The following is a 26,904-nucleotide window of genomic DNA, read 5'->3' as shown; positions in this document are numbered from 1 at the left end:
ACCGAATTTGTTGGCGATAAGTTAGTCATCGCTTTTGTCTGATTTACCACTTCCTCCGCCAAGCAACAAAATTTTCTGCGAACGTAGTGCGCCTTGAACAGTTTCTTTTTGAAGAGGAAAAATGTCTGTTGAGGAACAAATTGTGACGCCCTGGGATGTAAAAGGCTCTATAGTCGATGGTGAAGAGAAAGGAATCGATTATGAGCGCTTAATCGTTCAATTTGGCACTAGGAAAATTACTCCTGAACAACTTGAGCGCTTCGAAAAGCTAACTGGAAAGAAGCCTCATTTATTACTTCGTAGAGGTGCTTTCTTCTCCCATCGTGATTTTGATATGATTTTGGACCGCTATGAGCAGAAGAAACCTTTCTATTTGTATACAGGTAGAGGACCAAGTAGTGACAGCATGCATTTAGGCCATATGATTCCTTTTATGTTTTGCAAGTGGCTTCAGGATGTTTTTCAAGTGCCATTGGTCATCCAGTTAACGGACGATGAGAAGTTCTTGTTTAAGCAAGGTGTTTCCTTAGAGGATTGCCAACGATTTGCTCGTGAGAATGCTAAGGATATTATTGCTGTTGGGTTTGATCCAAAAAAGACTTTTATTTTCATGAACAGTACCTATGTTGGAGGTGCGTTTTATCAAAATGTCGTTCGTATTGCGAAATGCATTACTGCAAACCAATCCAAGGCTTGTTTCGGCTTCACCGATAGTGACTCTATTGGAAAAATACATTTTGCGTCAATTCAAGCCGCTCCTAGCTTCAGCAGCTCCTTTCCTCATATCTTTAATGGCGCCAAAGATATCCCGTGTTTGATTCCTTGTGCAATCGACCAGGATCCCTACTTCCGCTTGACGCGTGATGTTTCTGGTAGGTTGAAATTTAAGAAGCCTGCACTTTTGCATAGTCGCTTTTTCCCAGCTCTCCAAGGACCACAATCAAAAATGAGTGCCAGTAAAGATTCTTCTGCGATTTTCATGACTGATACTCCAAACAAAATTAAAAATAAGATCAACAGGCATGCTTTCTCTGGAGGTGGCGCTACAATCGAAATCCACCGTGAAAAAGGAGGTAACCCAGACGTTGATGTTGCATATCAATATCTTTCTTTTTTCCTAGATGACGACGAGAAGTTGAAACAATTGTACAATACCTATAAGGCTGGTACTCTTTCAACCGGAGAAATGAAAGGAGAGTGTATTAAGCTTTTACAGCAGTTCGTTTCTGACTTTCAAGCAGCACGTTCGAAAGTTGATGAGGCGACCCTTGATATGTTTATGGATGGATCTCGTAAGTTAGAGTGGTAGATGCGTTGTCTTTCTTTCATTTTACAAATAGTGTAAATTAGATACTTGTTTAAGTTGCATTATACAATGAAACTGAATAAACTGTTTTTAGATTGTGCTACAATGTTCAGCTGTTCTAATAAATGAGGAAAACATTTACAGCACCAAACGCACAATATAAATAGAGACTCAAATACTGATGCCTTTTCAAAACTCATTACTACGGTAGAGTTTTGTTATGTTTGCATTCATTAATTACCGAACTTTGTACAATCTCTCAACGACGGTGTAGGATGAGCAAAAGAAGAGATGTATATTTACCTAGACCAAAAATATATACATAAGATCATTAGAACAATTTCGGTTTGGAACTAGTAGACAATAATGGGTTGAAAAACGCATTTAGAACGCGACAAATAAACCATAATTAACAAACTAGCATTTAAATATGACCAGACAATCAAATTAAAGCTATTGTTAAGTATTAATCAACACCGTTGAAGTCTTCAGCAATCACTTTTGATAAAGAAATAACGTTGAAAATCGAAACATAAATATATAAGAATATGTAGAATGAAAAAAAAAATAAAAATAGAAGTCAGAAGTACATTTTAAAACTGTAATTGAAAATGTGGAAAGATTCGTCAATATTGTTTGCAAAAACGAATCAAAAACGAAGGACATCGAGCTTTTGATAGAAATACAAACTCGATAACCTCTAACATAGTAGAAAAAATGCCAAATAAAACAAAAAAAAACTGCTACTTCAACAATGAAGGTTTTATAATGCGTAAAAATGAAACAAAGTAAGAAGAAAAGAGTATGGGCCACGTTGAGTAAGGGGCATAAACGAGAGAAAGTAAAACGAAGGAATGTTGAAACAATAGCAAGTAAGGTCATTTAAACAAAAGAATACTTTTTCTTTTGTAATGCGAATGCAAATGGTTACCCTTAATAATCTAATGTAAAAAAGAAAGTGATTTTGTAAAATAAGCAATAAAAAAGTTCGTCAATAAAAGGTGTTTTATGAGCACAAATTGATATGAACTCAAAGCGCTGGAAAACCTTTATCCATAAAAATATCGAACACGTTTAAGAGCAAAACACTCTACAATATTTAAATATTGGAGTTTGTTGGCATAAACCCGGATATTCCTTGCTGAGGAACAACGAGATCAACAGGCATGCTCATATCAGAAGAGACAGAAAGAACGTCTGACTTGGAATTAGTTCTAGGTGGATTACCACACCTATCTTTACCATAACTAATTCGATAGTTTTCATATCCCTTCTTCTGCTTGATTCGATCAATCGCATTAATCGCACTTGCCAACGACGTAAAGTTAACAAAAGCGCAATTCTTTTCGCGGAAAAAGTTGACGTACTCAATTTCGCCAAATTCCTCAAAATCCTCTTTTAAGCGTTCAATAGTCAAAGAATCATCAGCATTGCCAATATAAATGTTACGACTAGCACCACCAGCAACGGCTAAAGCGATATTTGAGGGAAGAGGGCCGCTATGCTTACCCCAACCTATCTTTAAACGACGGTTGCGAATGACCAAACCATGAATGTTGGACATTTCAAAGAATCGAAAAGCAGAAACAGGGTCAACAAAAGTTACGAAACAAATGTGTTTTTCCTGAAGATAACGAATATTGTGTAACAATCCTCCACGAACAGCGTTACATATCTCTTCAATAGTAGTATCAGCATGGATATTACCAATGTAAACAGTGCGATTCCCAGTCATGATAAGATCCGGTTTTTGGAGAACCGGGCTTGGGGGAGGATACCCCATTACGGGATAACCGCCAACAACGCCGACTTGGCCTTTAGAAAAGTAAGCAGGTTGCTTCAAACCCACAGCGCATCTATCCCGTCCGTAGTAAATGCGCCGTTTGGACCATTTGGGGTTTAATGGTAGCTCTTGGACAGCTTTGATTGCAGCTGCAATGTTCAAAAAATGAACAAAAGCTATATTTCGTTCAGTTACGATTTTGATTTGATCAATAGGTCCAAATGGTTCTAAATCTTCACGAATTTCATCTTCAGTAATACCATTCGGCAAGTTGCCGAGGAATACATTCCTACAAGCGCCAGATTGCTGGACTGCAAGTAGTACAGATGAATTCGAGGCTGAGTTCTTGCCCCAACCAACTTTTACTTCAGTACCCCGAATTGTCAATCTCTTCAAGGCAGCATCTTGGAAAAAGGCAGTAGCGTGGCTCGGATCCAAAAAGGAAATAAAGGCACAATTTTTCTCAGGTAGAATCCATGCAGATTCAATTGGTCCCGTACGCACGCAAGAAAGAATCTCATCAATAGGGGTATTGGGAGGAAGGTTACCAACATACACAGTTTTAACAGGTTGTGTAGTGTTATTCGGAAGTGGAAAGTAACCCGGGGCAAAGTTAGCAACATTAGGACTGGTAACACGTGAAACATTATAGCCAGTCGTGGGATGAGCGGGAGCCGCTGCCATTTGGGTAGTGCTAAAGGGCAAGCCATGCATGGAAGTATAGCTCGTTGGGCTTTGAACAAAAGGACTCCCCATAAGAAGCCCGGTAGGGAGTAGAGCATGCGGTGTGTTTGGTGTAGCGAGACCTTCAGCACTTACAGTATGAGGGATAGTAAGTGGTGGTAAATGTGGAGTTCTTCCAGGGACAGAAAGACGGGACTGACTAGAGGGACTGCTAGAAGACATAATGACCGAAATCAATAACTGTTAAAGAAAGAATTATACTAAGAGCACAGCTGCTTGATTGACAAAGGAAGAAATGTAAAATAAAGAAATCAACGAGAGTGACGTTTGGTAACAAATAATAAAGGGGTATATCTTACAATTTATATCACTTTGAAATATATCGAAAACCAAAATCGGACCAATAAAGCTCACGAACTTAGGAGGCAACTTATGATGCGTTTAACGATAAAAATCCAAGCGGGTAATAAATGAATAGTTAAACAATATCGCTTAAAGCTAACAACAAGTCTGTTTAAAAAACTCAATTAGACGAGAAAGACAATAATTAATAGCAACGGAAAATCTTAGCCAAAAGAAAACTGTCAACGTCCAACGTATTTTTTAATTCTAAAAATAAGAAAACTCGTAATTCCCAAACTGAATAAGGAAACTTAGACTGAGAGGCACGTAGGCAAAGCGAATAAATGGAAGGAAAAAATGCGAATGAAACAAGCAGATCACAACAACCTCAACAAAATCTTGAATGATGTGGAAAGGAATATGAGCCTAACAATGGTAAAAATTTTTTTTTTTTTAATTTTTTAAAAAATTAAGCTTACTAAGTAAAGATACCGAACAAGAGTATTAGACTTACTCCAAGAAATTGATGGAGAATAAAACAAAGTGAAATGAACAAGAGTATGACCAAAAAAGCAAAGTATACAATTCAAAGTAGTACGAAAGAATAATCAATCAAAGAATTCTAAAGACGCGTAGAAGTGTATTTTATCTTATAAAAGAAGAGGAGAAAAGTCAACAGTATGGTCGACAGTGAAAGAAGGAGTTTTAGAGAAGAAAAAAATGAAAAGGGAAAGTTAAATTTCCAAGATAATAATGATTATGAGGAGTACAATGGAAGTAAAAAAAATAAAAAAAAAGAATATAGAAAAACTGGAATAAATATATTCGGAAGGCTTGGTAAAAATGCAGGGAAGAGAAAGTAGATTGAAGTCAATGCGTTCTAACGACCCAAAATATAGTATCACAGAGGAGTAAGAAGAGAAAAGAATGTGGAAATGAAAAAAGAAAATGAAAAAAGGCGATGATATTTATTTCACAGGTAGATTTAAAAGGTTGCTTAAAAAGCAAATAAAGGAGAAACAGAAAAAAAATAAGAGAAACAAGTACCAGTATTAGCGAATAATCAATAAGTATACCGCGAAACAAAAAAAATCAAAGCTTCAAAGTAATACACTCATATAAATGCAAATGGTAGAGAAAGAAATATGTTTTTGAGAAAAAAGAAATGAAAAGAGAAAGAATATTAGATATAGCCAGCGGCTATTCGTGTGGTTGAGTATTTGGTAGTGAGCACGTTAACGGCTTTTCGTTACTGCACTAATATTACTGCGTGCTTATAGAGAGAAACAAGCTACATGCCATTAACGATTATCCAGCGTACACCAACATGTGAATATGCCGCCCAAGGTAACATTAATTCTGGATGTTCCTTCAACGACAGAGCGCGAGTGCACAATCGAATGTAAACACTTGACAACGAGCATGGCAACGAAAACAAACAAAAAAGAATGCACTTGTATGGATTGCGGCAATGAGTTAAATAGTAATAGTGGTAAAATAAAGTAAATATATGCCAGTATAGACATATATTAGAATGGCCCACTAACAAGCACGCGCAAACCAAGTTTTCACACACTGTTTTAGAATTTTTCCATCAACGCCGCGTTGTAAATAAAAGTAAATAAATAAGCAGCCGAAGTGGCTCCCCGAGAGTTTCACACAATTTCGCCCACGTACGTATGTGATTGTGTGCTAAGCAGCGTGGGACTCAAGCAAATAGTTAGACTAACTTGATACAAATGCAGACATGTAATCATCTTCCACTTTGTATAAACACAACGAAAATTTTTATGGGGGTAAAGCTTCTGTCGAAATCTCGCCTCGCTATTTCAGATGATTAGTCGATATCAAAGGAATAATTCATAGAAAAAAGCATGTAGTGCCAAGTGACAAGTGATATCTAACGATAAGCCGCTCATAAAAAAATGTAAACAAGAATAATCAAGAATGTTGGCCGAGCAGAATAAATTCCAAAAAAAAAAATAAATCTTCTGCATGAAAATTTAAATTATCTCGTGCAACAATAAATAATGAAAATCACACAAAAATGATAACTTTGACCGTATGTCTTCTTCCCTGAACGCTTTGCTAAGATGTGACTTAAATCCTAAGCTAACACATTGTTCAAAAGTCTCCGCCTTGCACGGTAGAGGAATATTTTCCGCGTGAAATTTAGGGGGCGTAGACAAGCTCAGTAACTGTCAATTTTCACTTTGGATTTTTCTTTCTTTTTCATTCTATTCAGCTTAGTAATTCATTGACTATCTAATTTGTATTTATCAAAATATTCCGCTGTTGCTTAATCTCTATACACAATTTCGCTGTGAGTCGCTTTATGGTGGCCGCCAAGAAGGGTGAGCGAAAGCGCTCTCTAATTATTACACTGACTGATCAGATAGCTAAATAGTCTCCTGCAAAATTGAGTCTTCTGCTAACTTCAATGCCGCTGTAGCGTAGAAAAGTAGACTCGGTAGCTATTGACCTAAACATATCGACTTTTCTTCAACTCTGCAAACTAACGATTGTCAAGGCGTAAAGGTTGCTACGGAGATTTACATATTTACCGGCCAAGGCGTTTAGTCATTTGATTCACCGTGATCATCGGCTTTCGTTTTTTTTTTTAGAAACTCGGGTTAGCAGAGAAACAAATGCCATAAAGTAGAAAAAAGGCATATGCTCGTTCATAACACTCTACTTAAATTGTTTGTAAATTTTGTCAGTTTACGTAAAAATTTTGGTTGTATACTTAATGTTTAGCACTAATTGTCCTTATTCATAAAAAAAAGCAATACAATTTGTTTTATTAATTAATATTAAAGTAATTAGAACACGTAAAGAAGCAGATATTAGGTTTCAAACTACATTGCGATATCTTCAACGAACTACTAATGACTTGGTTTCTTCTGTAATCTTTTCCACTTAACTGTATTCTATTTTACTAATATAGTCTTATTGTAATGTATTCGTGAATCCTCCATTACCCATTTCTTACACTAGAAAAGAAAAGAAAAACTAGAGACCTATACACGTTTCTAAATAACAAAAGCGTATCTCATAAAGATAACAAGAACACTTGAGCCGCTATAAAAGATTGATATTTTTTGTTGGATTAAACAATCCTAAAGCCCAATTTTCTGCAAAAATTATGATCTAGCCATATATAGCCAATCTCTACATAGCAAAAATGAAACAAAAATCTTTTCATTGCAAAAATTAATAGCAAGACGCCAGGTTTCATCAGTTCACACGCACACAAGAAAACTTGAAGTTCAAGTAAACCTTTACTTGTTTCAATCTCATCCTCCCTCACGTTGCAACAGGGTCCAACGACCTTGGAATAAGAAACGAGCCGTTCTACAAATCAAGGATTTCACGATACGTGACATAGCTAGCATTTAATGAGATTCAGAGTGAATCGCGAATATTCTAGTCTAACTTAACTCAACACTCCCGCAACGATGATCCGTGGAGGGATTAAAATTAAATGATGAAGTGATAACTTTTTAACGTTATCAGGCATTCTAACGTTCCATTCTTAATGTTTATAATTAAATTTTTAATCGACAACAATTTAAACATGTCTTGTTGCCTCATCTTGCCGACCATCGTTAAGAAAGTTTTGCTTCCAAAATGTCTTACAGTTCTTAATTATGCTACCCTCATCATATGGATTGACTGTGGAAAGATTACGAGACAAAGAGGTAGAATTTTGGGAACCTAACTCAGCTCTCGATGGGAAACATCTCACAAAGCAATTTGATTCTCTAATTAACAATATACACTGATCCAATCCCAGGATACCACATACTGTACGTAGAAAGCTTCCATGAATTCCGTGACCATTTTTTGGAGATGAATTTTGCTTTGTAGGAGGAACGAGAGTTCCATATCGTTTAAATAGTCGGAATTCGGCTGTGGTCACGTTGTGAGCAACTTGACAAATCTGGGTAAAAGCTAAAACAACTACCCAACACCAATTCACAAACAAAGTTAGAGAAGCAACTAACACAAACATGTCTTTTAAAGACCACTGGCATATGGTACCAGAAATAAAAAGGCACCTATACGACTCGTATTTTTTTTGAATGGGGATATTCTGTAAATAATAAAATGCAACGTAAAAATAAATAGGAATTAAAGTAGACAATGTGAAGACAAAAAGAAGGAATGTTCTATGGTTCCGTGCCCCTACGCAATTTCCAGTCCAAGGACAATGGTGATCATAACGATTAATACACCTTTTACAAGCTCCACAATGATAAGAACGAGGAGGCTTAACTTGAAAGCATTTTAAACAATAATGAGATTGATTAAAAAGATCCTTGTCCAATAATTTGCTAATTTCTTCACGACGTTGAACGACGGCACCAATTTTGTCTACATATCCAGGATTTTGAAAAGCTGTACGAACATATAATCCAATACAAGTAAATGAAATCAAAACAAATAAAAGAGAAGAGAGAGGTTTTATGGGTAACGTCTTAGGTACTATATATAACAAAGAATGACACCATACCCAGAAGAAAATTGAGGAAAATATGCCAGCCAAGAATGGAGTTTCAAGATAGAAATGTACTATGTCAATATTCGCATGAATGCATGTTGTAATATATTTGAACGTAAAGTAAATCCACAAAGGAGCGATTATCAAGGAGATGACCATTGGGCAAATTGACATAATAAAAAAAAAGACGCCAGTAATTATAAAGGACGATAAAAAGCAAAAAATAATAAATGTTTTTTGCGAAAATTGAAATTTACTAGGAACAACGACCCATTTTTCAGGTTCTTCAGAGGTTTCTTTAACTTTTAATCCATTTGAAATTAATGCCTGTTTAAATAAGTGAGAGACGCGAAGTTCTGACGCTAGAGCCCAAGGGGTTTTCAGCTGTCCACTTAAATTAGCGGTAACTGCAGTACAGGGAATGCCTCCCTCTTTTAAAATCAGTTTCATGCATTTTAGATTTCCACCTACAATGGACCAATGTAAAGGGGTCATTTTATCTTCATCTGTAGCCAATACATCTGCACCCCATCGCAAAAGACAGTTTGTTATAGGCTCATTCCCATGGTATGAAGCCCACATCAGAGGTGTGTGCTGCTGATCATCACGTAAATCGACAGAAATATCGAGATGCAACAAATATACTACTAGTAAAGGACTTGCAGCGTGGACTGCCAAATGCAAACAATTGAAACCTTGTTTATCTTTGAGTAATGGGTCCGCACCATGCTGAACTAAGTAGTGAACAGTCTTCACAGAGCCACGTTTAGCAGCCCAATGTATTGGAGCGGCCTGTAAATCTCCGCCTATTGCATTCACATCGGCGCCATGTTCTAACAAAAATTTACATATTGGAATTTGCTGGTTCAGAGCTGCCCAGTGTAATGCAGTTGCTCCACCTTCATCTGTAGCATTAACATCTATCTTTTCAGAAGATATCAAATTTTTAACTGTGTCAAGTTCTCCCTGACTAGCGGCTAAAAATAATGAACCCATAAAGGTGCAGTTCAATGATTTTGTTGGTCACTAATTGTTACAAAATGTAAATCGGGAGGTTGCAAATTTCAGGCAAATATGAAAGAACAATAGGAATAGATCTGGTGGTCAAACTCCTAATCGTACAAAATTACATACAATCATGAATAAAAACGAAAAGAAGTAATTATAAATATAATAATTTTGCTCGTAGAAAGACACACTGGTTCAATGGTGTCTATAGTACGGTGCAAGCCTTTCGCCAGATTCATTGGTGGTGAATCGAGCAACCTTTATTCTGCTGTCATACTATCACTCCATCAGTAATGGTGTTCAAAAACTGAATTATACTTGGAGCGTTTACTATTTTTATACAAATAAAAAGAAATTTCCTTAAACCAGTGTTTAGTACGTTGATCCCCGGAAATTTTCTATTTCGCTGGCTTAAAATGCTTCAAATCCAATCCACTTCCAGCACAGGATAATTACATTTAAAAATAATACATTGTTTGTTACACAGCAGATGAGAAATTCCCTTATATCAAATCCAACAAAGGAACTTTTTCTTTTCAATATATAGATGTTGAGTTTGGAAATGATTAACAAAAGCAATTAACTTAATATTAGAGCTTATCGAATTCACCTTATTCTGTAAATAATAACAGCTTTTGAAGCTTTTTCTCTATCCTATCAGACCTTAAACATCTTTACTTCAGCGATATTCTAAATTTTTGTTGCCGATTTATTACAACAAAACCAAACGGGTTTAATAAAACTAAATTTCTACCATGAGTTTTACCAAGTTTTGCCGGGGATGTGGACAAACATTACAGTCCGCGAACGAGTCTGCTACCGGATATATAAAGCCACTAAAATTAAGTGGCATTTTTAGCAAAGGTTCAGTTTCTAATTTATTAAAGAAAAATCTCGATGAGCAAGCAATCTTTAATAATGCTTTTAAAAATCTCAACCCACAAATAAAAAAGCATTTCCCAAATACAACGAGTTTTCCTTTTCATGAAAAGGAGATTGGAAGAACTGATTTATTATGGTGCCAAAGATGTCATGATTTAAAATTTCATTCTCGCATACGTCCAAAGGAGTTGTTACAAGAACCCCAGACTACTCTACCAGATATCATTAGTACGGTGAATAATGATAAAAGTACTTGTTTGATAATACAGGTTATAGATGTTACTGAAGTTATATTTCAAGATTTTGTTTCAGCTACTCAATACACTCATTTCCCAGTTTTCCATTTATTTACGCATGCGGATGTATTACCTCCAAAAAAGCCATACTGGTTGTTTCCTGGGTTAGGAATTTCTTCAAAGTATGCTATGCTTTACACATCGCATTCTTTCAACCTAGTTGATAAGCTCTTGGGAAGGATAAATCCCTTGCTATGTTCGCGAGGTCATGTATATGTCGTAGGCGAAGCAAATTCTGGAAAATCTACATTGCTAAAAACTTTGGCTAAACGGGGAAATGGTGTTTTTAATGAGCTTTTGCTTGACAGTTTTTTACCAGGAACCACTCAAGCAATAAAAGGGTATCCTACACAATATTTCGGTTCCTGTTTTAAGCAATTATCTGAAGGCTTAATTTTTGATACTCCTGGATACCGTGGTAACTTGAAATCTTTATTACCCTGGGTTGATACTAAGCTATTGACAAGTCTCGTACCTAAAACAAGGTCTAGAAATAAGCAACTCACAAGTAAGCCTGTTCAGTATCGTGTTCGTTTCGGTCAGTCTATTATTTTAGGTGGACTAGTTCGTGTTACGCCTTTTGAAATAAATGAAGATGGAAATCATGAAGTTGGAAAGCCAATTATGTTTAAAAAGGAAGATCCTTCGAGCACCACGATACACTTTTTGTTCTCGACTTTAAAAAATAAGAAAACAAAAGGCAATACCAATAATATGAAACCTCTTTTGATTAAGTTATTTACAAAACTTCCCGCTCATATTACCTCTATAACAAAATTACAATCACTTGAAAATTCTACGAAAAATGATAATGTTCCTTTAGTAACTCACTCTCCGTCGCCGATGCATTCTTCTTTTACCGTAAGTATTAAACCGACACAATTATCGGAAAACGTGTTCGATCCTACATCTAGTGGTGAACTGGTCATTCACAATTTTGGCTTTCTTTCGTTTTCTGCTTCACGTCCTATGAACCTACTTGTTGAATCAGTAAATCCAAAAGCTGTTAGTTGGAGGTCTGCAAAACCAGTAGTACCAAAATTTAATAAATAGGTCGGGCCTATATCTCATTATTCGCTTAGCATTTATTCACCCGTACTTTAAAAGTGGTTTGGGTTATTTACTGTATTTTCGAATCAATTAATAAAACGTATCAGCTGCTTGTAAATGGCTATATTGATCAAGAATGACACCGATATATGATATTCTTTCTAATAACATTTGCACTTAAACGAATCTTTACTTTTTTTTTAAATCTATGGATAAGGATATAGGCTCTGCTGTAGCCGAGTTGCAAGTTTGTAGCACTCACTACGCTATGACTATTGTTAGCTGCGGTTTTCACTCCCCCCAAAGCCTAATGAATGCAGATTTGCAGCACTGTCTTCTAGCAGATCAAAATTATTTGTTAAATAATTCTAACAAAAACAAAGGAAGTATTATTGAAGAAAATACTCGAAAACCCTTCCAAAGTGCAAGAAATTTACAGACATCTTTGAAAACACATCCTGAAAGCGCAATTACCCGATATGGACTAGGTTATGCTGGATTTGGGAATGGGTGGACCGCTTTGAAACCCAAAATACTATTTCCATCGCAAAAAAGAAGGGTTAAGGGTCGATTTACTTTCCCTTTCAGTCGAAGAAGTAATTTAGCCCAATCTAAACTTCCGGTTGATTTGGTGCCTATTAGACTTGAAATAGATGCTGATCGCTACAAATTAAGAGACTCCTTTACGTGGAATTTGTACGACAAGTGTATTTCATTAGATCAATTTGCTGAACAGATCTGCATTGATTATGATATTCCACTGCATAATGTACATATTGTTCAAAATATTTCAAAGAGTATTCAAGCTCAAATAAATGACTATGAGCCGCGTAAGGCTCAGTCTAATTTAAGTTTTGTTTCAGATGTTAGTTCGTCTACCTCAGAGACTGTTTATGCGCACGAACCGTCAGATTCGTTGGCTAAAGCTTCCAAGCAACAAATTCCAACTGTACAAAACGATTTGAGGATATTGATCAAGCTTGATATTACCATTGGTCGGCTGAATCTTATTGACCAATTTGAATGGAATTTGTTTGCTCCTGAAAGCAGCGCTGAGGAATTTGCTACTGTGATGTGCTTAGATCTAGGATTGTCAGGAGAATTTTGTACAGCTGTAGCTCACTCAATTCGTGAGCAGTGCCAAATGTACATAAAATATTTAAGCCTTATAGGATATTTGTTTGACGGAAGTGAAATCGAAGACGAGGAAGTTCGCTCTTACATTTTACCTCCTCTTAAAAACACACTACGGTTCTCTGACATGGAATCCTCCTCCTTTGCCCCAATGATTTACGAGCTAAACGATGCTGAAATGGAACGGCAGGATAGAGGTTATGATAGGGAAGCACGTCGTATGCGGCGTAGACAAGGAAGGGCAAAACACGGGATTATGTTACCAGATCTTCGGGACATTCCTAAAATACATCGAAGTCTCTTCCCCAGTTCATCGGTCCCCTCGGATGATGACTTTATGCATGCTTTAAGTTTATCTACAAATTCTGATGGCGAGACACTTAACGAAATTAATACTAATAATCCTGAAAGAGAACATTTAATTGTGCGTCTAAAAGTTGACTCTCAGAAACTAAAAATAATCGTTGAACAATCACAAACCTTAACCCTCAATAACTTCCAACAACGGAAACTCACTCCCTTGCCCAATTCCATGAGTTTTGACTCACTAAACGAATTTGAAAGTGAAAGGAACACACCTTCTACATATGGGCAAAATATTTCGCCATTACCACAATTTTCGTCTCCTAGCCTTTCTTCTGACGCGTTTCTTACTAACAGCAATTCTTCTGAATCCGCTTTGGTTCATATGCAAAAGTTAAATTTACCTGATTTTACCCCTTCCTGGGTTAAACGATGTGTTATAGAGACATTTGCAAAATTTCCGAATGATCGATTTAATGTTATCGTAAAACCTGCTTTAAATCCTGCTGAAAGGATGACTGTGAGAATATGTTGTCATGATTGCATTAATGAGTATTTTACAGCCGGCCCAGGATTCACGTTTGGCAATTTCCATATCCACTTGTTGTCAAGCTCGCATCAACAAAAAAAGGAGGTGAGAATGAATACGGTTTTGGATAGAAATACTTAATACAATTTTGGAAGAATCTTTATCAAAGACCATAATCAAGATTTGACTCACGTTATGGATAGCTCGACGGACCAGTTTCTTTCAGTTGATAGCTTCTGTTACAAATGAGGCACTCTATCCTCAATACGATTAATTTATTAAATTTGAGGAAATACACTGTATATTATTCAAAGGCTTATTAATCCTTAATGTTCAGTCATGTGGCTAAATTTAAAGTATGTACGGGTAACCGATGAATCAAATTACTTTACAGCCTTCATTTCAGTTTTTGGAAATTATAATATTTTTGATATTTAAACAAAATAACTAACAAATCTTTCTTTTCGGTTTATAGCAGTCTTTCCTTGTTTCTCGTTAAATTCATCTTTGCTAGCATAAATCTTCATTGTATGTTCACACTACACGACGTCCACGTTTTCATCAATGGATGCAAAACCATGGAATCATACATCAGAAGCCTTTCAAGCTTCTATTTTGGAAGATCTTAAAATTATTCAAAAAGCCGGTGCTGAAAGGAATGCAAAGAGTTCGCATGGGTCAATAAATTCCAGGAGCGCTTCACCGAATAAAGCGACCTCGAGAAGAAATAGGGCCCAAAACGGCAACTCTAATGGTAGAGCCTCAGTTGATAACTCTGACGATGGAAGCAAGGATGATTTAGATTATTCTCCTTCTGTTAAGAGAAAGCATGTGAATGGTGAAGGTGCAGAAAAAGGTGATCATGATACATCTAACAACGGACCTAGTATTACTAAGTTAAGAAGAAAAGTTAGGAGAACCTATGATACTAAGGATGGATTTGTGGCTTGGAATACATTGGATGATGACTTTCGTCCTATAGTACCCGATCAAGAGAGATCACGAAAAATCAACCCCCAGAAAGGAAATAATAATAATCTCCTTAAAGAGAATAAGTCTCTAAAAACAACGGCTAAAGACTTATCTGATATCTCTAGTTCATCGATGAAGAAAGCGAATAACTCTTCCAAACCTCTTTTTTCTGGGAAGCTAACTTTCAAGGCTAACATTCCTGTTCCTACCTCTGAGGTCGTAACGGAGAATAATGTTACACGAAATGTTACCGTGTATTCCAACCAAAAACATTTAGGTAATGAATCAGAGAATTTTAACGACATGGAGGGCCGGGCCGAAGACATTAGTAGCAATGAATTACTTCCTACCCCTGAAGAATATCCATACAGATATAACAATGATTACTGCTCCGCATGTCATGGTCCAGGCAATTTTTTGTGTTGTGAAACATGCCCGAATAGTTTTCATTTTACTTGTATAGATCCGCCTATCGAAGAAAAAAATTTACCAGATGACGCTTGGTATTGCAATGAATGTAAACACCATAGCTTGTACAATGAATTGGATGAGCAAGAAGAATTGGAAAGTAATGTCAAAGAAGAAGGAACGATGGTTGATGTGTGGATGCAACTTTGTACATATATTGATTCTCACAATCCTATTCAGTTTCATCTTCCTCATTCAATTAGCAGCTTTTTTAGAGGTGTCGGAAGTGGAGTGATGGGTGAATATATCGAGACGGATGTTTTGAAGCATCTTAAATCTAGCCGAAGAAGCAATGGAGAAGAACGTGATCCTTTGCTTTTGAAGAGTAAAAGTGGTACTCCCATTTTATGTTTTCGTTGTCATAAATCGGCTCTGGTCTCTCAGAGTATACTAGCTTGCGATTATTGTAACTCCTACTGGCATCCCGATTGTTTAAATCCTCCACTCGCAACTTTGCCTTCGAATCTCCGGAAGTGGAAATGTCCTAACCATAGCGATCATGTCACGCCTCGGTATAGGTTACCTGAAAAAGCAAAGGTTATTCGTGTCGGTTTACCTCGTGGTTTCAAAAATAAAGGAAATATAGTTATTGATGAAAATGAGGATGAACCATCTGTGCAAACAATACAACTACAGGGAAAAATACGTGTGGTACCTAGTAAACCGTTTAAGTTGAACTTTTTAGAACAAATACGTGATAACGTTATTAATTTACGTAAAATGGTTGAGCAGGATGAACAACTATGTATTGAAACCTTTTCCAAATTTGACTTTTATGCAACCCGTGATTGTGAATTGCCTTTGCGAATCCTTTGCGATGTTGCCAATGACAACTTAGAAAATGATGATTATGTTTTGGCTTTAAGGGATCTTTTGAGAATTTCTAAATGGGATCCTAATCAACCCGTTCCTGCACCTTTTGATTTGGCTAACTTATTAAGCTATTGAAAGATAGCATAGCACCTCGATTCTTTCAAGTGCGGTGTCTTCGACGTTGAAATGTCTTAATATTTATGCCTATCTAACCATGAATGATACGATTTCATATATGAATGGTTTTATTTTTTTTCTTTATTTTTGGTATTGCGAAGGTGCTTCCAATTAGTGAATTGTGATCGAAGTGTGGTATTCAAAAAGTCTCCTTGGGAAAGGTGCAGGCATTTTTCCTTAATTGTAAATTTAATTAAGTTGTATATGCAATTATGCTGTGCAACAAATACTTTAACTTATAGTTGAACTGCAAAATTAAGAAAAGTTACGTTACAAAATGGAGTACAGAAATAAGCCAAATTTTATCACGTTTAATTATTCTTATTTGAATGCTTTAACGTGTAGTATTTTTGTATATTGAATTATTAGTTTCACCGTAGAACTGTTGATACAACTAAAGAATTCTTTGGGATAAGTTGAATTACAAGCAAATGATTGCGATAAACTGGATAGAATGCAAAGCGATTTGCAATAGTACTTAAACAATAGCACAGAAATAATAAAGAAACTGTATGATAGTGTAATTTCAAAAGTAGTTTGCTTACGTATTATTAACATTTTTTTTATTCCTTTTAATGTGTCATTATTAGCACATAAGGAAAAGTTGCATTGCTCTAAAATAAAATTACCTTAAAACATGTCGGTTTCATCATCATGTCTATCATTGCTTTGTAACTTAGTAGATGCTTTATTGTGCCTTTAGCTTGTTTTTATTTTCCATATTAGTTTGTTCTAAGAATTGGGTAACCTCGAAATTTATTACAAGGTCAATTAATAGGCAATACGTTTTTTGTTCCCTTAGTTGTAATTGTTCAAAATGAAGATTCTTGCAAGCAGTACAAATTATGTACTACATAATCGCTTGTCCAATTCACAATATGAAGATGCGCGATCAAAAATTGTAAATTTTGGAGGAGAATTCACAAACGATGCAGCAAAAGCGGATTACATTTTTGTCAATTACAGTCAAATTAACAGAGTTCGGCGAGAGCTAAGAACAATTGGAACACCGTTAGAGACGTGTGTATCGTGTAAGTTGATTGTTAAAATTGACTGGCTTAACGAGCCTAAAGAATCTTTAACGCCCGGGAATCCATATGTGATATGGCATCGAAAACCAGAGATGAAAGTTGGCTCGCCGTACACACCTTCAACAAGACCTGCTTCGCACACTGAAGCACCAAACGATTTTGAAAACCACGAAACTCCAAACACAGAAAATAATAACGAAGTTAAAAGCATTGACAATGTTGATCAAGAAGGATCAGTTTATCCGACTACGAAAGAATACCCTTACGTTCTTGAAATTCCACGGTATGCGTGCCAGAGAAAGACACCGCTTAAATGTGTCAATCAAGCCTTTGTGAATGCTTTAAGTGTCTTGAAAACATGCAGAGAAGTAAACGGTGAATCAGTAAGGACTAGGGCATACGGAATGGCGATTGCAACCATTAAAGCTTTTCCCTTGCCTATCGATAGCGCAGAACAATTAGAGAAAATGCCCGGTTGTGGGCCCAAAATAGTACATCTTTGGAAAGAGTTTGCATCAACGGGAACCTTAAAAGAAGCTGAGGAATTTCAGAAGGATCCGGCTTCAAAAATTTTGCTTTTATTTTACAATATTTTCGGAGTTGGTGCTTCTCATGCTGCTGAATGGTACCAAAAGGGTTGGCGTACGATTGAACAAGTTAGGAAGCACAAAGATTCATTTACCAAACAAATAAAAGTTGGTCTGGAGTTTTATGAAGATTTTTGTAAAACTGTAACCATTGAGGAAGCCACGGAGATTTATGAAACTATTGTCTCACGGATGCCGGATGGAATTAAAATTCAGTCTTGTCTAGTAGGTGGATTTCGTCGGGGAAAGCCTGTTGGAGCGGACGTTGATATGGTGTTGAGTCCATCACATACTCATTCTACAAAACATCTGGTGGATGTTCTCTTAAGAATTTTAGACGAGGAATTTCAATTCCGACTAATTTCTGTTCAGGAACATTCTTGCGGAGGAAAGAAAGGTTATGTAATGCTAGCAGTCATTTTGTCAAATTCTTCTAAAATCAATAGGCGTGTTGATATTATAGTAGTGCCGCCTGCATACATAGGCTCTGCCGTATTAGGATGGAGTGGAGGAATATTTTTTCTTCGCGATTTGAAGCTTTATGCTAACTCTCATTTGGGTCTAAGCTATGATTCGTTCGAAATCATAAATCTTAAAACAGGAAAAGACATATGTCCCGACGAATTTAATGAGTGGAAGGATCCCGTGGAAGCTGAAAAAGACATTTTTAGATATTTCTCCCTAGAGTATATTGAACCAAAGTTTCGTAACACGGGATAGTAAATACCTATCTTGACCTTAAGATCGCCACATTACTAACTCGCGATTTCGAAAATTGTTTTACGAAGCTTCTTTTAATTTATGTTTCTTTGCTACCCGACACTTTTAGTAGATTTTTTGCTAAAAACTTGAAATGTTTACACATTTTTCCAATCGGTCTATTAGGAAACGAAATCCTTGGAACAGAAATGAGACATCAAACAAGTAAATTTATCAGAAATCTCGAATTTAAAGAGAGGGAAAATTGAGGTCTAACAGTTTGGTATACAATGAAGCTCTATGCGAATGCTGTGTTTACAAAATATGGATTTTTTTTAAAGACGAATAACGATTTTTAACGTCATGGCGTTAAAATGACAATTTTACTCATCTTAGGGCACGTGACTGGAGTGGGTTAAAAATAATAAAAAGTTGTGGCTGCAACTTTTGTTTTTTACCAAACACCTTACCTTGACACATACCTTTGGAAAACCATCACCAAAGGACTTTCATGTTTGAGACATCGTTTAAAATACAAAACTGTGCATTTAATCAACGTTCAAGGACTGGCCATCTGAAATAAAAGGAACATTTTAAAGATAATACGGATTTTTTATCGAAAGAGTGACTTGTTATGATATTTCAAATTTTAGAATAAGTCACAAGCACTAAGCGCTTTTTAAAGACATAAAGTAGAGCAAATTTTTTTATATTACCTAAAAAAATCATCGAGACTGTAATAACAATGGCAACCATTAACATCCGACGTGATGTCAAAGATAGCTTCTATCGTTATAGAATGCCAAAACTGCAATCTAAAATCGAAGGCAAGGGAAATGGTATAAAGACTGTAATCCCGAACATGTCCGATATCGCTAAGGCGTTGGGAAGACCCCCTTTGTATGTAACTAAATTTTTTGGTTTTGAGTTGGGCGCCCAAACCACCATTATTGCTGACATGGACCGTTACATTGTGAACGGTGCTCATGATGCTGGAAAGCTTCAAGATCTGTTGGATGTATTTATCCGCCGTTTTGTGCTATGCGCTTCTTGTCAAAATCCGGAAACTGAATTAAGCATTAATAAGAAGGATCAGACAATTTCCTATGATTGTAAAGCTTGTGGCTATCGTGGTGTCATTGACGGTCGTCACAAGCTTACTGGTGTCATCGTCAAGAACCCTCCTGCAAAAAAGAAGTCCCACAAACATAAAAGGGATTCTCCTGTTGCAGAGGAAGAAGATGGTGCTGAAGACGAACTCACTCGTAGAATTCGTCAAGAAGCCGCGGAACTCCCTACCGCTGAGGTCGTAAATGACGAAGATTGGGCTGTGGATACCAGTGAAGAAGCTGTTCGTGCTCGTGTTCAAGAGTTAGAAGGTAATATGAAAGATTCGCTCACTTTGAGTGACTTACGTGGCGACGAGGAAGAAGCGGAATCTAGCCGTTATGATCAATTCGGTGAATGGCTTGAAGACAACTACCCTGGTGTTTCTGATGTTGAAATTTACAAAAAGATGAAGGAAGAGAATATTCATCATAAAAGTAAAGCTATTGTTGTACTAGTTCAATGTATTATTACTTCGCCTTACGTTGGGGAGTTTGAAAAGCATGGTGCATTGTTTAAAAAGCTTTGCACGACAGATAAACATGAACGTGCTCTTCTTGGTGGGTTTGAACGTTTGATGGAAAACACTGAATTAGTGCACATCGACGTTGTTCCCAAGGTACTCTTGGAGATTTATCAGAATGACTTGGTCTCTGATGACATGTTTGAGAAATGGGGAGCAAAGGCTAGCAAGAAATATGTGAGCCGTGAAACTAGTAAGAAGATTCATGAAGCTGCTGAACCTTTTTTGACATGGTTGGCTGAAGCAAGTGACGAATCTGAGAGTGAAGATGAGGAGGAAGAAGAAGAAGACGACGACGAATAAGAACGGCCTCTTTTTACTCTCTACCACAATTTGTGCTTTGAGAATTGAATAACTTACAATCCTGTTCTCTAAAATATTAAGCTGATTCTTTCAAGTTTTAGCAAATTAGTTTCTCGTAAGTTGAATATATCTATTAAAGTGTTCTGATTTTTGTAAAATAGGCTAGCCTTTTAAAGTGTTCAATTTATACTATTCAAAACATCCAACTAATTCCATAATTTCATTTTACTAAAGATTTTTAAAACTGATTAGTAATGTCTTTTTCTAGCATGAAATTCTAATTAACGACTTTCTTTATAAACACTTCTATCGCAAGTCCGATGTTACATGTTTGTTGTATAAGTTTTTGAAAAACATGAGACTGTTGTTTTGACAATTCTTTGCCACCACTAGACATATAATCAACATTCAGTCTTCCATCTGACAATACGGATAGAACAATGATAATTTGTTCGGAATTATTCAGTTTGTTGATTTCTTGATATTGGGCATGAACGATCGGATGCTCCTTAAAATATAGAGAGAGGTGAAGGGAGGAAGATGCCGCAGTCTCTGCTAAATCTGCTGATTTGATATTTTCCAAAATCAATTGTAATAATAAATATTGGCGTACAATAGCAAGTATTCCTCGAATTTGCTTGGGATGATGAAACGGTACGTGACGCAAAGAACGTGCGGAAACATCGAACCCTGTTAGCTGGATGGCTTGATTTTTATTAATGAATTTGTAGTTCACGGTTGATTTTGAAGGTAAACCAAGCTGGTGAAATTAGTTAAGTTGATATTTAGGGAAAGTACTTACCATATGACTATAATTTTGGACAGGCCAAGGAATGGTAATGTCATGGACATGAAGCAAATCAAGTAAAGGTTTGACGCCCTGCTCTGGTATTATTAAATTGATATCATCAAAAACTAGTTCCATTGTTGTAGGAATAGGTGTCAAAGTATTTTCAAGTGCCCAATTAATTTTTGATGATTGGAGGATAGGAGGAGAATTTAATAAATTATATCCGAATAACAAGTGAGGTAGCGACTCATGAGACAAATTATCCATAAAAATTTGAGTGCTATAGGTTTTATCCAAAAGCTTCCAGTATACAATACGCAAACCAAGTTGTCCTTCGTAATTACTGAGAGGCTTTCCGTTTCCATGCATTATAACATTTTCTTCTTGTGCTAGCAAAGATAATTCTGCTTCATAAATAGCATTTAAAGAAGAGGATAGTGAGTCTAAATATTGGAAACAACTTTGTTGGACCGAAGGAGAGGAGTGATCAAAGGTAGCCAACCATTTGACATTCTTTTCAAATAGTGGGGTATTGCAATTGTAAATTGCATCCTTAAGTAATTTTTCTGCAACAGGATTATTATATTGCTCACCACTAGCGTTTGCAAAAGCCAAAACAACGTTGATATCTTTTGGAGACGCATTTATGGGAACAGTGATCTAGATACTAATTAGTAAAACGGTTATGTACAGGATTTAAACTTACGTCGATCAAAATTATTTTTCCAGCTAAACTGAGGACCACTTCATTGGGTTTGGAGGAGTCTTGAAAAACCTCCAGACCATACTTTTTAGCCAAATATTCAAATCCAGTTACAGAGATATCATTCCAAGGAACTGATGATAGACAATCAATCCAATAACGCGTCCAGTTAATCTGATTGGGGTTAGAGGCGTTTCGACGGAAATGAACTTCAGAAAAGAGATGTGGTCTATCCATCGAAAAGATTATTAAAGAAGATTTAGTAAATTAGTCGTGTATTTCGTATTTAATCAGCTTAAAACACTGTATATAAGCGCAATTTTATGTCTGTTCAGCGAGCAATTTAATTTGTTCTGCAAAAAGGAAGCCTTTACTGCCATCAAACTATTTGCTAGAAACGCATTAATTGCAAAAACAAGTAGGTAATTTTGAACCGCCTAAAACTTAGTTTCAATGGGAAGGTCTGTGTGATTGATTTATCTTTATAACGAGGGTTAAAACAGTAGTTATGGGGAATTTTATATGTATACAAATGAAAACCAATTTTAAACCTTGGACTAAAAAAAACCCAAAGTATGTTCACTCAAACTCTTTTTAAAGCATCAAAATATATATGCAGTAAATCTTAATAAAATATTTTCTTTTTGGTAAAATTTGTGCACAAATCAATAAGCGTTCTATGTTTCATTTACAGCTTGCGTGCCCTTTCAGAAGTGGTTGGTATTGATATGCAGGGTGTAGCGCGGCTTTAATTAGCCACGAACGTACTGCTACTAGTTTGCATTTTAAAGAAGATAAGAGACTGTAACTGAAGGAGGGAGCTTATAGAAACAATATTTTGTTTCAAAAAAGCCAGTAAAAGCGTAATATAGTGAGAATTTTGGCTTTTTGAAGCAAAGTTTGCAAATGGGCTATTTGCAGTCCCAAAAAGCGGTTTCTCTGGGCGACGAAAATACGGATGCATTATTTAAACTTCATACATCAAACCGGAAAAGCGCAAACATGTTCGGAATAAAATCTGAACTATTAAACCCATCTGAACTTTCTGCCGTTGGTAGTTATTCCAACGATATTTGTCCAAACCGCCAGAGTTCTAGCAGTACAGCAGCAGATACGAGTCCTTCGACGAATGCCTCAAATACGAACATTTCTTTTCCGGAACAAGAGCATAAAGATGAGTTATTTATGAATGTTGAACCAAAGGGAGTTGGTTCATCTATGGATAATCATGCTATTACTATACACCACTCGACTGGCAATGGTTTACTCCGAAGTAGTTTTGATCACGATTATAGACAGAAAAACAGTCCGAGGAATTCCATACACCGTTTGTCAAACATAAGTATTGGTAATAACCCAATCGATTTCGAGTCATCTCAGCAGAACAATCCTTCGTCGTTGAATACTTCTTCACATCATAGGACATCTTCAATATCGAACTCTAAGAGTTTTGGAACTTCCTTATCATATTATAATCGTTCATCAAAGCCTAGTGATTGGAATCAGCAAAATAATGGGGGGCATTTGAGTGGGGTTATATCTATTACACAAGATGTATCATCCGTTCCTTTACAATCTAGCGTTTTTTCCTCGGGGAACCATGCATACCATGCTTCAATGGCTCCAAAGAGATCCGGTAGTTGGCGTCATACTAACTTCCATTCTACTTCACATCCCAGAGCAGCTTCTATTGGAAATAAGTCTGGAATTCCTCCTGTTCCAACTATTCCTCCTAATATAGGTCATTCCACTGATCACCAACATCCTAAAGCAAATATATCTGGATCCCTTACGAAATCAAGTTCAGAATCGAAGAATCTTTCTACAATCCAATCCCCTTTGAAGACATCCAATTCTTTTTTCAAAGAACTTTCCCCCCATAGTCAAATAACCCTTTCTAATGTTAAAAATAATCACTCACATGTAGGATCACAAACCAAATCACACTCTTTTGCTACCCCCTCTGTCTTCGATAACAACAAACCTGTTTCATCCGATAATCACAATAATACTACTACATCATCTCAAGTTCATCCCGACAGTAGAAATCCTGATCCGAAAGCTGCTCCTAAAGCGGTTTCTCAGAAGACAAACGTTGATGGGCATCGTAACCATGAAGCTAAACATGGGAATACTGTCCAAAATGAGTCTAAATCACAGAAATCTTCCAACAAAGAAGGTAGATCTTCAAGAGGTGGCTTTTTTAGCAGATTGAGTTTTTCGAGAAGTTCTTCTCGTATGAAGAAAGGAAGTAAAGCTAAACACGAGGATGCCCCTGACGTACCGGCAATACCACATGCTTACATAGCTGATTCTTCTACCAAATCTAGCTACCGGAATGGAAAGAAAACTCCTACGAGAACGAAAAGCCGGATGCAGCAATTTATTAACTGGTTCAAACCATCCAAAGAAAGAAGCTCTAACGGTAATAGTGATTCTGCATCACCTCCCCCTGTTCCAAGACTTTCGATTACGCGTTCTCAGGTTTCCCGTGAACCTGAGAAGCCCGAGGAAATTCCTTCAGTTCCTCCACTACCTTCAAACTTTAAAGATAAAGGACATGTACCTCAGCAACGAAGTGTTTCGTATACTCCTAAAAGGAGTTCTGATACGAGTGAATCATTACAGCCTTCCTTATCTTTTGCGTCTTCAAATGTGTTGTCAGAACCGTTTGATCGTAAGGTTGCTGATTTAGCTATGAAGGCCATTAATAGCAAACGAATTAATAAGCTTCTTGACGATGCAAAAGTTATGCAGTCCCTCCTTGACCGAGCCTGTATAATAACTCCTGTCAGAAACACGGAAGTTCAATTGATCAACACCGCTCCTTTAACGGAGTATGAGCAGGATGAAATAAACAACTACGATAACATATATTTTACTGGGTTAAGAAACGTTGATAAACGTCGGTCAGCTGATGAAAACACCTCTTCGAATTTTGGGTTTGACGACGAAAGAGGAGATTACAAGGTTGTTTTAGGAGACCATATTGCTTATCGATACGAAGTTGTGGATTTCTTAGGGAAGGGGAGTTTTGGACAGGTTCTACGTTGTATTGATTACGAAACTGGAAAACTTGTTGCATTGAAAATTATCCGTAATAAAAAACGCTTTCATATGCAAGCTCTCGTCGAAACAAAAATTTTACAAAAAATCCGCGAGTGGGACCCATTGGATGAGTACTGTATGGTTCAATATACTGACCACTTTTATTTCCGCGATCATCTTTGCGTTGCTACTGAATTATTGGGTAAAAACCTTTATGAGTTAATTAAAAGTAATGGGTTTAAAGGACTTCCAATAGTAGTCATTAAAAGCATAACACGGCAACTTATTCAGTGCTTAACACTTTTAAATGAAAAGCACGTTATTCATTGTGATTTGAAACCCGAAAATATTTTACTATGCCACCCATTTAAATCACAGGTGAAGGTGATTGATTTTGGGAGTAGCTGCTTTGAAGGTGAATGCGTTTATACATACATTCAATCTCGGTTTTATCGTTCTCCAGAAGTGATATTGGGTATGGGTTATGGTACACCAATAGACGTTTGGAGCCTTGGATGCATAATAGCGGAAATGTACACTGGATTTCCCTTGTTTCCTGGTGAAAACGAGCAAGAGCAACTCGCTTGCATTATGGAAATTTTTGGACCACCTGATCATTCGTTGATTGACAAATGCTCACGAAAAAAGGTGTTTTTTGACTCATCTGGAAAGCCAAGACCATTTGTATCATCGAAAGGAGTAAGCCGTCGTCCTTTTAGCAAGTCCCTTCATCAAGTATTGCAATGCAAAGACGTTTCGTTTTTAAGTTTTATATCTGACTGTCTAAAATGGGATCCTGATGAAAGAATGACTCCACAGCAAGCTGCTCAACATGATTTTCTTACTGGAAAGCAAGATGTTAGAAGACCTAACACTGCGCCAGCTCGTCAGAAATTTGCGAGACCCCCAAATATAGAAACAGCTCCAATTCCGCGTCCTTTACCGAATTTGCCAATGGAATACAATGACCATACCTTACCTTCCCCGAAAGAGCCCTCTAACCAAGCTTCTAATCTTGTTCGCTCTTCTGACAAATTCCCCAATCTTTTGACAAATTTAGATTATTCAATAATTTCAGATAATGGTTTTTTACGAAAGCCGGTAGAGAAATCCCGGCCGTGATCACACATTACCTTGGAATAGGTTGAAAACCTTTTGCTTGCGTTTCAAGTACATCAACTTTTTTTTCTTTTTAATTTGACCCTTCCATTTCAAGTACTGTTTTACATCATTTTATTAGTAATTCTTCCTTTTTCTATCTACTTTCTTTCTTACAAGGCTGGACTTAATATGTTTAGATAATACTTACCATTTTATTTTATTCCTCATGAAGGATATTTGTTTATATTTACCACTCATACGCTCCTTTCTACTTATAGCAATACTATGCATAATTTATTAAGTGTTTTTTGAACTTCATGTGAAATATTAGAATGAGCGTTGATTGCATTAGTACAACGTGTCAACCATGCTAGTTATATTTTCCATTTAAAAATCCGTTATCTGCTATTAATGTAATTACTTCATGCTACTACTTACAATACCAGTGTGAAGTAAAAAGGGTTTAGCACACAGGACACGAGTATTCAAGTTAGTGTGCTTATAATTATCTTTGCTTTATATCGTTCGTTTATTTATTGAGTAACTCAAATCGTCTATCCTTTGATTCCAGGGTTGCTCCTTTGGACCATTAGTCAGTTCACGTGTATTACTATTCTAATAGTGTAAAGATTGCATTCTTTATCAACAATGAAATAGAAAAAAGATAAATAGAAAATTAAAATAATAAATTAAGGTAGTAATAAAGGTCACTAGTAATTTATATTGTTTACGTGTTTATAGCGGGAGTCAGCTCGTTATTC

The 26,904-nt window shown here is 36.5% G+C and overlaps 10 protein-coding genes and 13 long non-coding RNA genes across 23 annotated transcripts; 11 read left to right on the top strand and 12 right to left on the bottom strand.

Moving 5' to 3' along the window:
• Positions 1 to 79: 79 nt before the first annotated feature.
• wrs1 (tryptophan-tRNA ligase Wrs1) lies at positions 80 to 1,717 on the top strand. Its single transcript, NM_001018383.3, has one exon. It carries the CDS (start codon positions 122 to 124, stop codon positions 1,307 to 1,309), a length of 1,188 nt encoding a protein of 395 aa, NP_592983.1. The 5' UTR covers positions 80 to 121; the 3' UTR covers positions 1,310 to 1,717.
• On the bottom strand, positions 1,575 to 5,340 carry nrd1 (RNA-binding protein Nrd1). The gene has a single exon (NM_001018382.3). The coding sequence runs from the start codon at positions 3,993 to 3,995 to the stop codon at positions 2,406 to 2,408; it is 1,590 nt and encodes a 529-aa protein (NP_592982.1). The 5' UTR covers positions 3,996 to 5,340; the 3' UTR covers positions 1,575 to 2,405.
• On the top strand, positions 3,482 to 4,486 carry SPOM_SPNCRNA.2229. Its single transcript, NR_191597.1, has one exon. It is a non-coding gene; the product is annotated as a non-coding RNA (long non-coding RNA).
• Positions 4,517 to 5,326, bottom strand: SPOM_SPNCRNA.154. Its single transcript, NR_150428.1, has one exon. It is a non-coding gene; the product is annotated as a non-coding RNA (long non-coding RNA).
• A 143-nt stretch (positions 5,341 to 5,483) lies between the features above and the next one.
• Positions 5,484 to 6,872, top strand: SPOM_SPNCRNA.2227. Its single transcript, NR_191595.1, has one exon. It is a non-coding gene; the product is annotated as a non-coding RNA (long non-coding RNA).
• Positions 6,204 to 6,817, bottom strand: SPOM_SPNCRNA.2228. The gene has a single exon (NR_191596.1). It is a non-coding gene; the product is annotated as a non-coding RNA (long non-coding RNA).
• A 128-nt stretch (positions 6,873 to 7,000) lies between the features above and the next one.
• Positions 7,001 to 9,876, top strand: SPOM_SPNCRNA.2226. The gene has a single exon (NR_191594.1). It is a non-coding gene; the product is annotated as a non-coding RNA (long non-coding RNA).
• akr1 (palmitoyltransferase Akr1) lies at positions 7,031 to 9,858 on the bottom strand. The gene has a single exon (NM_001018381.3). It carries the CDS (start codon positions 9,613 to 9,615, stop codon positions 7,687 to 7,689), a length of 1,929 nt encoding a protein of 642 aa, NP_592981.1. The 5' UTR covers positions 9,616 to 9,858; the 3' UTR covers positions 7,031 to 7,686.
• Positions 9,877 to 9,894: 18 nt separating the features above from the next.
• On the top strand, positions 9,895 to 11,858 carry gep3 (GTPase-like protein; the record flags this gene model as incomplete). Its single annotated transcript, NM_001018380.3, has 1 exon — positions 9,895 to 11,858. The coding sequence occupies exon 1, from the start codon at positions 10,383 to 10,385 to the stop codon at positions 11,856 to 11,858; it is 1,476 nt and encodes a 491-aa protein (NP_592980.1). The 5' UTR covers positions 9,895 to 10,382.
• SPOM_SPNCRNA.2225 lies at positions 10,246 to 10,498 on the bottom strand. The gene has a single exon (NR_191593.1). It is a non-coding gene; the product is annotated as a non-coding RNA (long non-coding RNA).
• On the bottom strand, positions 10,968 to 12,058 carry SPOM_SPNCRNA.661. The gene has a single exon (NR_151026.1). It is a non-coding gene; the product is annotated as a non-coding RNA (long non-coding RNA).
• A 98-nt stretch (positions 12,059 to 12,156) lies between these two features.
• On the top strand, positions 12,157 to 13,962 carry snf5 (SWI/SNF complex subunit Snf5; the record flags this gene model as incomplete). Its single annotated transcript, NM_001018379.2, has 1 exon — positions 12,157 to 13,962. The coding sequence occupies exon 1, from the start codon at positions 12,166 to 12,168 to the stop codon at positions 13,960 to 13,962; it is 1,797 nt and encodes a 598-aa protein (NP_592979.2). The 5' UTR covers positions 12,157 to 12,165.
• Positions 12,663 to 14,724, bottom strand: SPOM_SPNCRNA.2224. The gene has a single exon (NR_191592.1). It is a non-coding gene; the product is annotated as a non-coding RNA (long non-coding RNA).
• On the top strand, positions 14,367 to 16,499 carry cph2 (Clr6 histone deacetylase-associated PHD protein-2 Cph2). Its single transcript, NM_001018378.3, has one exon. It carries the CDS (start codon positions 14,386 to 14,388, stop codon positions 16,207 to 16,209), a length of 1,824 nt encoding a protein of 607 aa, NP_592978.1. The 5' UTR covers positions 14,367 to 14,385; the 3' UTR covers positions 16,210 to 16,499.
• On the bottom strand, positions 16,182 to 16,432 carry SPOM_SPNCRNA.2223. Its single transcript, NR_191591.1, has one exon. It is a non-coding gene; the product is annotated as a non-coding RNA (long non-coding RNA).
• Positions 16,500 to 16,595: 96 nt separating the features above from the next.
• SPOM_SPNCRNA.660 lies at positions 16,596 to 18,829 on the bottom strand. The gene has a single exon (NR_151025.1). It is a non-coding gene; the product is annotated as a non-coding RNA (long non-coding RNA).
• pol4 (DNA polymerase X family) lies at positions 17,069 to 19,050 on the top strand (the record flags this gene model as incomplete). The annotated part of the gene is made up of 1 exon (NM_001018377.3): positions 17,069 to 19,050. One exon carries the CDS (start codon positions 17,069 to 17,071, stop codon positions 18,587 to 18,589), a length of 1,521 nt encoding a protein of 506 aa, NP_592977.1. The 3' UTR covers positions 18,590 to 19,050.
• tif5 (translation initiation factor Tif5) lies at positions 19,028 to 20,707 on the top strand. The gene has a single exon (NM_001018376.3). It carries the CDS (start codon positions 19,314 to 19,316, stop codon positions 20,499 to 20,501), a length of 1,188 nt encoding a protein of 395 aa, NP_592976.1. The 5' UTR covers positions 19,028 to 19,313; the 3' UTR covers positions 20,502 to 20,707.
• Positions 20,614 to 22,716, bottom strand: med1 (mediator complex subunit Med1). The gene is made up of 3 exons (NM_001018375.3): positions 21,998 to 22,716; positions 21,304 to 21,951; positions 20,614 to 21,261 (listed from the first exon to the last, which is right to left on the bottom strand). The coding sequence occupies exons 1-3, from the start codon at positions 22,229 to 22,231 to the stop codon at positions 20,779 to 20,781; spliced, it is 1,365 nt and encodes a 454-aa protein (NP_592975.1). The 5' UTR covers positions 22,232 to 22,716; the 3' UTR covers positions 20,614 to 20,778.
• SPOM_SPNCRNA.2222 lies at positions 21,586 to 22,594 on the top strand. The gene has a single exon (NR_191590.1). It is a non-coding gene; the product is annotated as a non-coding RNA (long non-coding RNA).
• A 36-nt stretch (positions 22,717 to 22,752) lies between the features above and the next one.
• pom1 (DYRK family cell polarity protein kinase Pom1) lies at positions 22,753 to 26,506 on the top strand. Its single transcript, NM_001018374.3, has one exon. The coding sequence runs from the start codon at positions 22,901 to 22,903 to the stop codon at positions 26,162 to 26,164; it is 3,264 nt and encodes a 1,087-aa protein (NP_592974.1). The 5' UTR covers positions 22,753 to 22,900; the 3' UTR covers positions 26,165 to 26,506.
• SPOM_SPNCRNA.2221 lies at positions 22,897 to 24,180 on the bottom strand. Its single transcript, NR_191589.1, has one exon. It is a non-coding gene; the product is annotated as a non-coding RNA (long non-coding RNA).
• A 22-nt stretch (positions 26,507 to 26,528) lies between the features above and the next one.
• Positions 26,529 to 26,899, bottom strand: SPOM_SPNCRNA.2220. Its single transcript, NR_191588.1, has one exon. It is a non-coding gene; the product is annotated as a non-coding RNA (long non-coding RNA).
• Positions 26,900 to 26,904: the final 5 nt, after the last annotated feature.

This window comes from Schizosaccharomyces pombe, assembly GCF_000002945.2.
Source record: "Schizosaccharomyces pombe strain 972h- genome assembly, chromosome: I".
In the NCBI taxonomy this organism is placed as follows: domain Eukaryota; kingdom Fungi; phylum Ascomycota; class Schizosaccharomycetes; order Schizosaccharomycetales; family Schizosaccharomycetaceae; genus Schizosaccharomyces; species Schizosaccharomyces pombe.
This window is presented reverse-complemented; position numbering and strand designations above follow the sequence as displayed.

Coding starts and splice junctions, on each gene's coding strand:
- cph2 (NM_001018378.3), top strand. CDS start 14,386: ATGGATGCAAAACCATGGAATCATACATCAGAAGCCTTTCAAGCTTCT.
- med1 (NM_001018375.3), bottom strand. CDS start 22,231: ATGGATAGACCACATCTCTTTTCTGAAGTTCATTTCCGTCGAAACGCC. Junction 21,952..21,997: donor GAAAAATAATTTTGATCGAC/GTAAGTTTAAAT, acceptor ATTAGTATCTAG/ATCACTGTTCCCATAAATGC. Junction 21,262..21,303: donor TCCAAAATTATAGTCATATG/GTAAGTACTTTC, acceptor TAATTTCACCAG/CTTGGTTTACCTTCAAAATC.
- tif5 (NM_001018376.3), top strand. CDS start 19,314: ATGGCAACCATTAACATCCGACGTGATGTCAAAGATAGCTTCTATCGT.
- pom1 (NM_001018374.3), top strand. CDS start 22,901: ATGGGCTATTTGCAGTCCCAAAAAGCGGTTTCTCTGGGCGACGAAAAT.
- nrd1 (NM_001018382.3), bottom strand. CDS start 3,995: ATGTCTTCTAGCAGTCCCTCTAGTCAGTCCCGTCTTTCTGTCCCTGGA.
- akr1 (NM_001018381.3), bottom strand. CDS start 9,615: ATGGGTTCATTATTTTTAGCCGCTAGTCAGGGAGAACTTGACACAGTT.
- wrs1 (NM_001018383.3), top strand. CDS start 122: ATGTCTGTTGAGGAACAAATTGTGACGCCCTGGGATGTAAAAGGCTCT.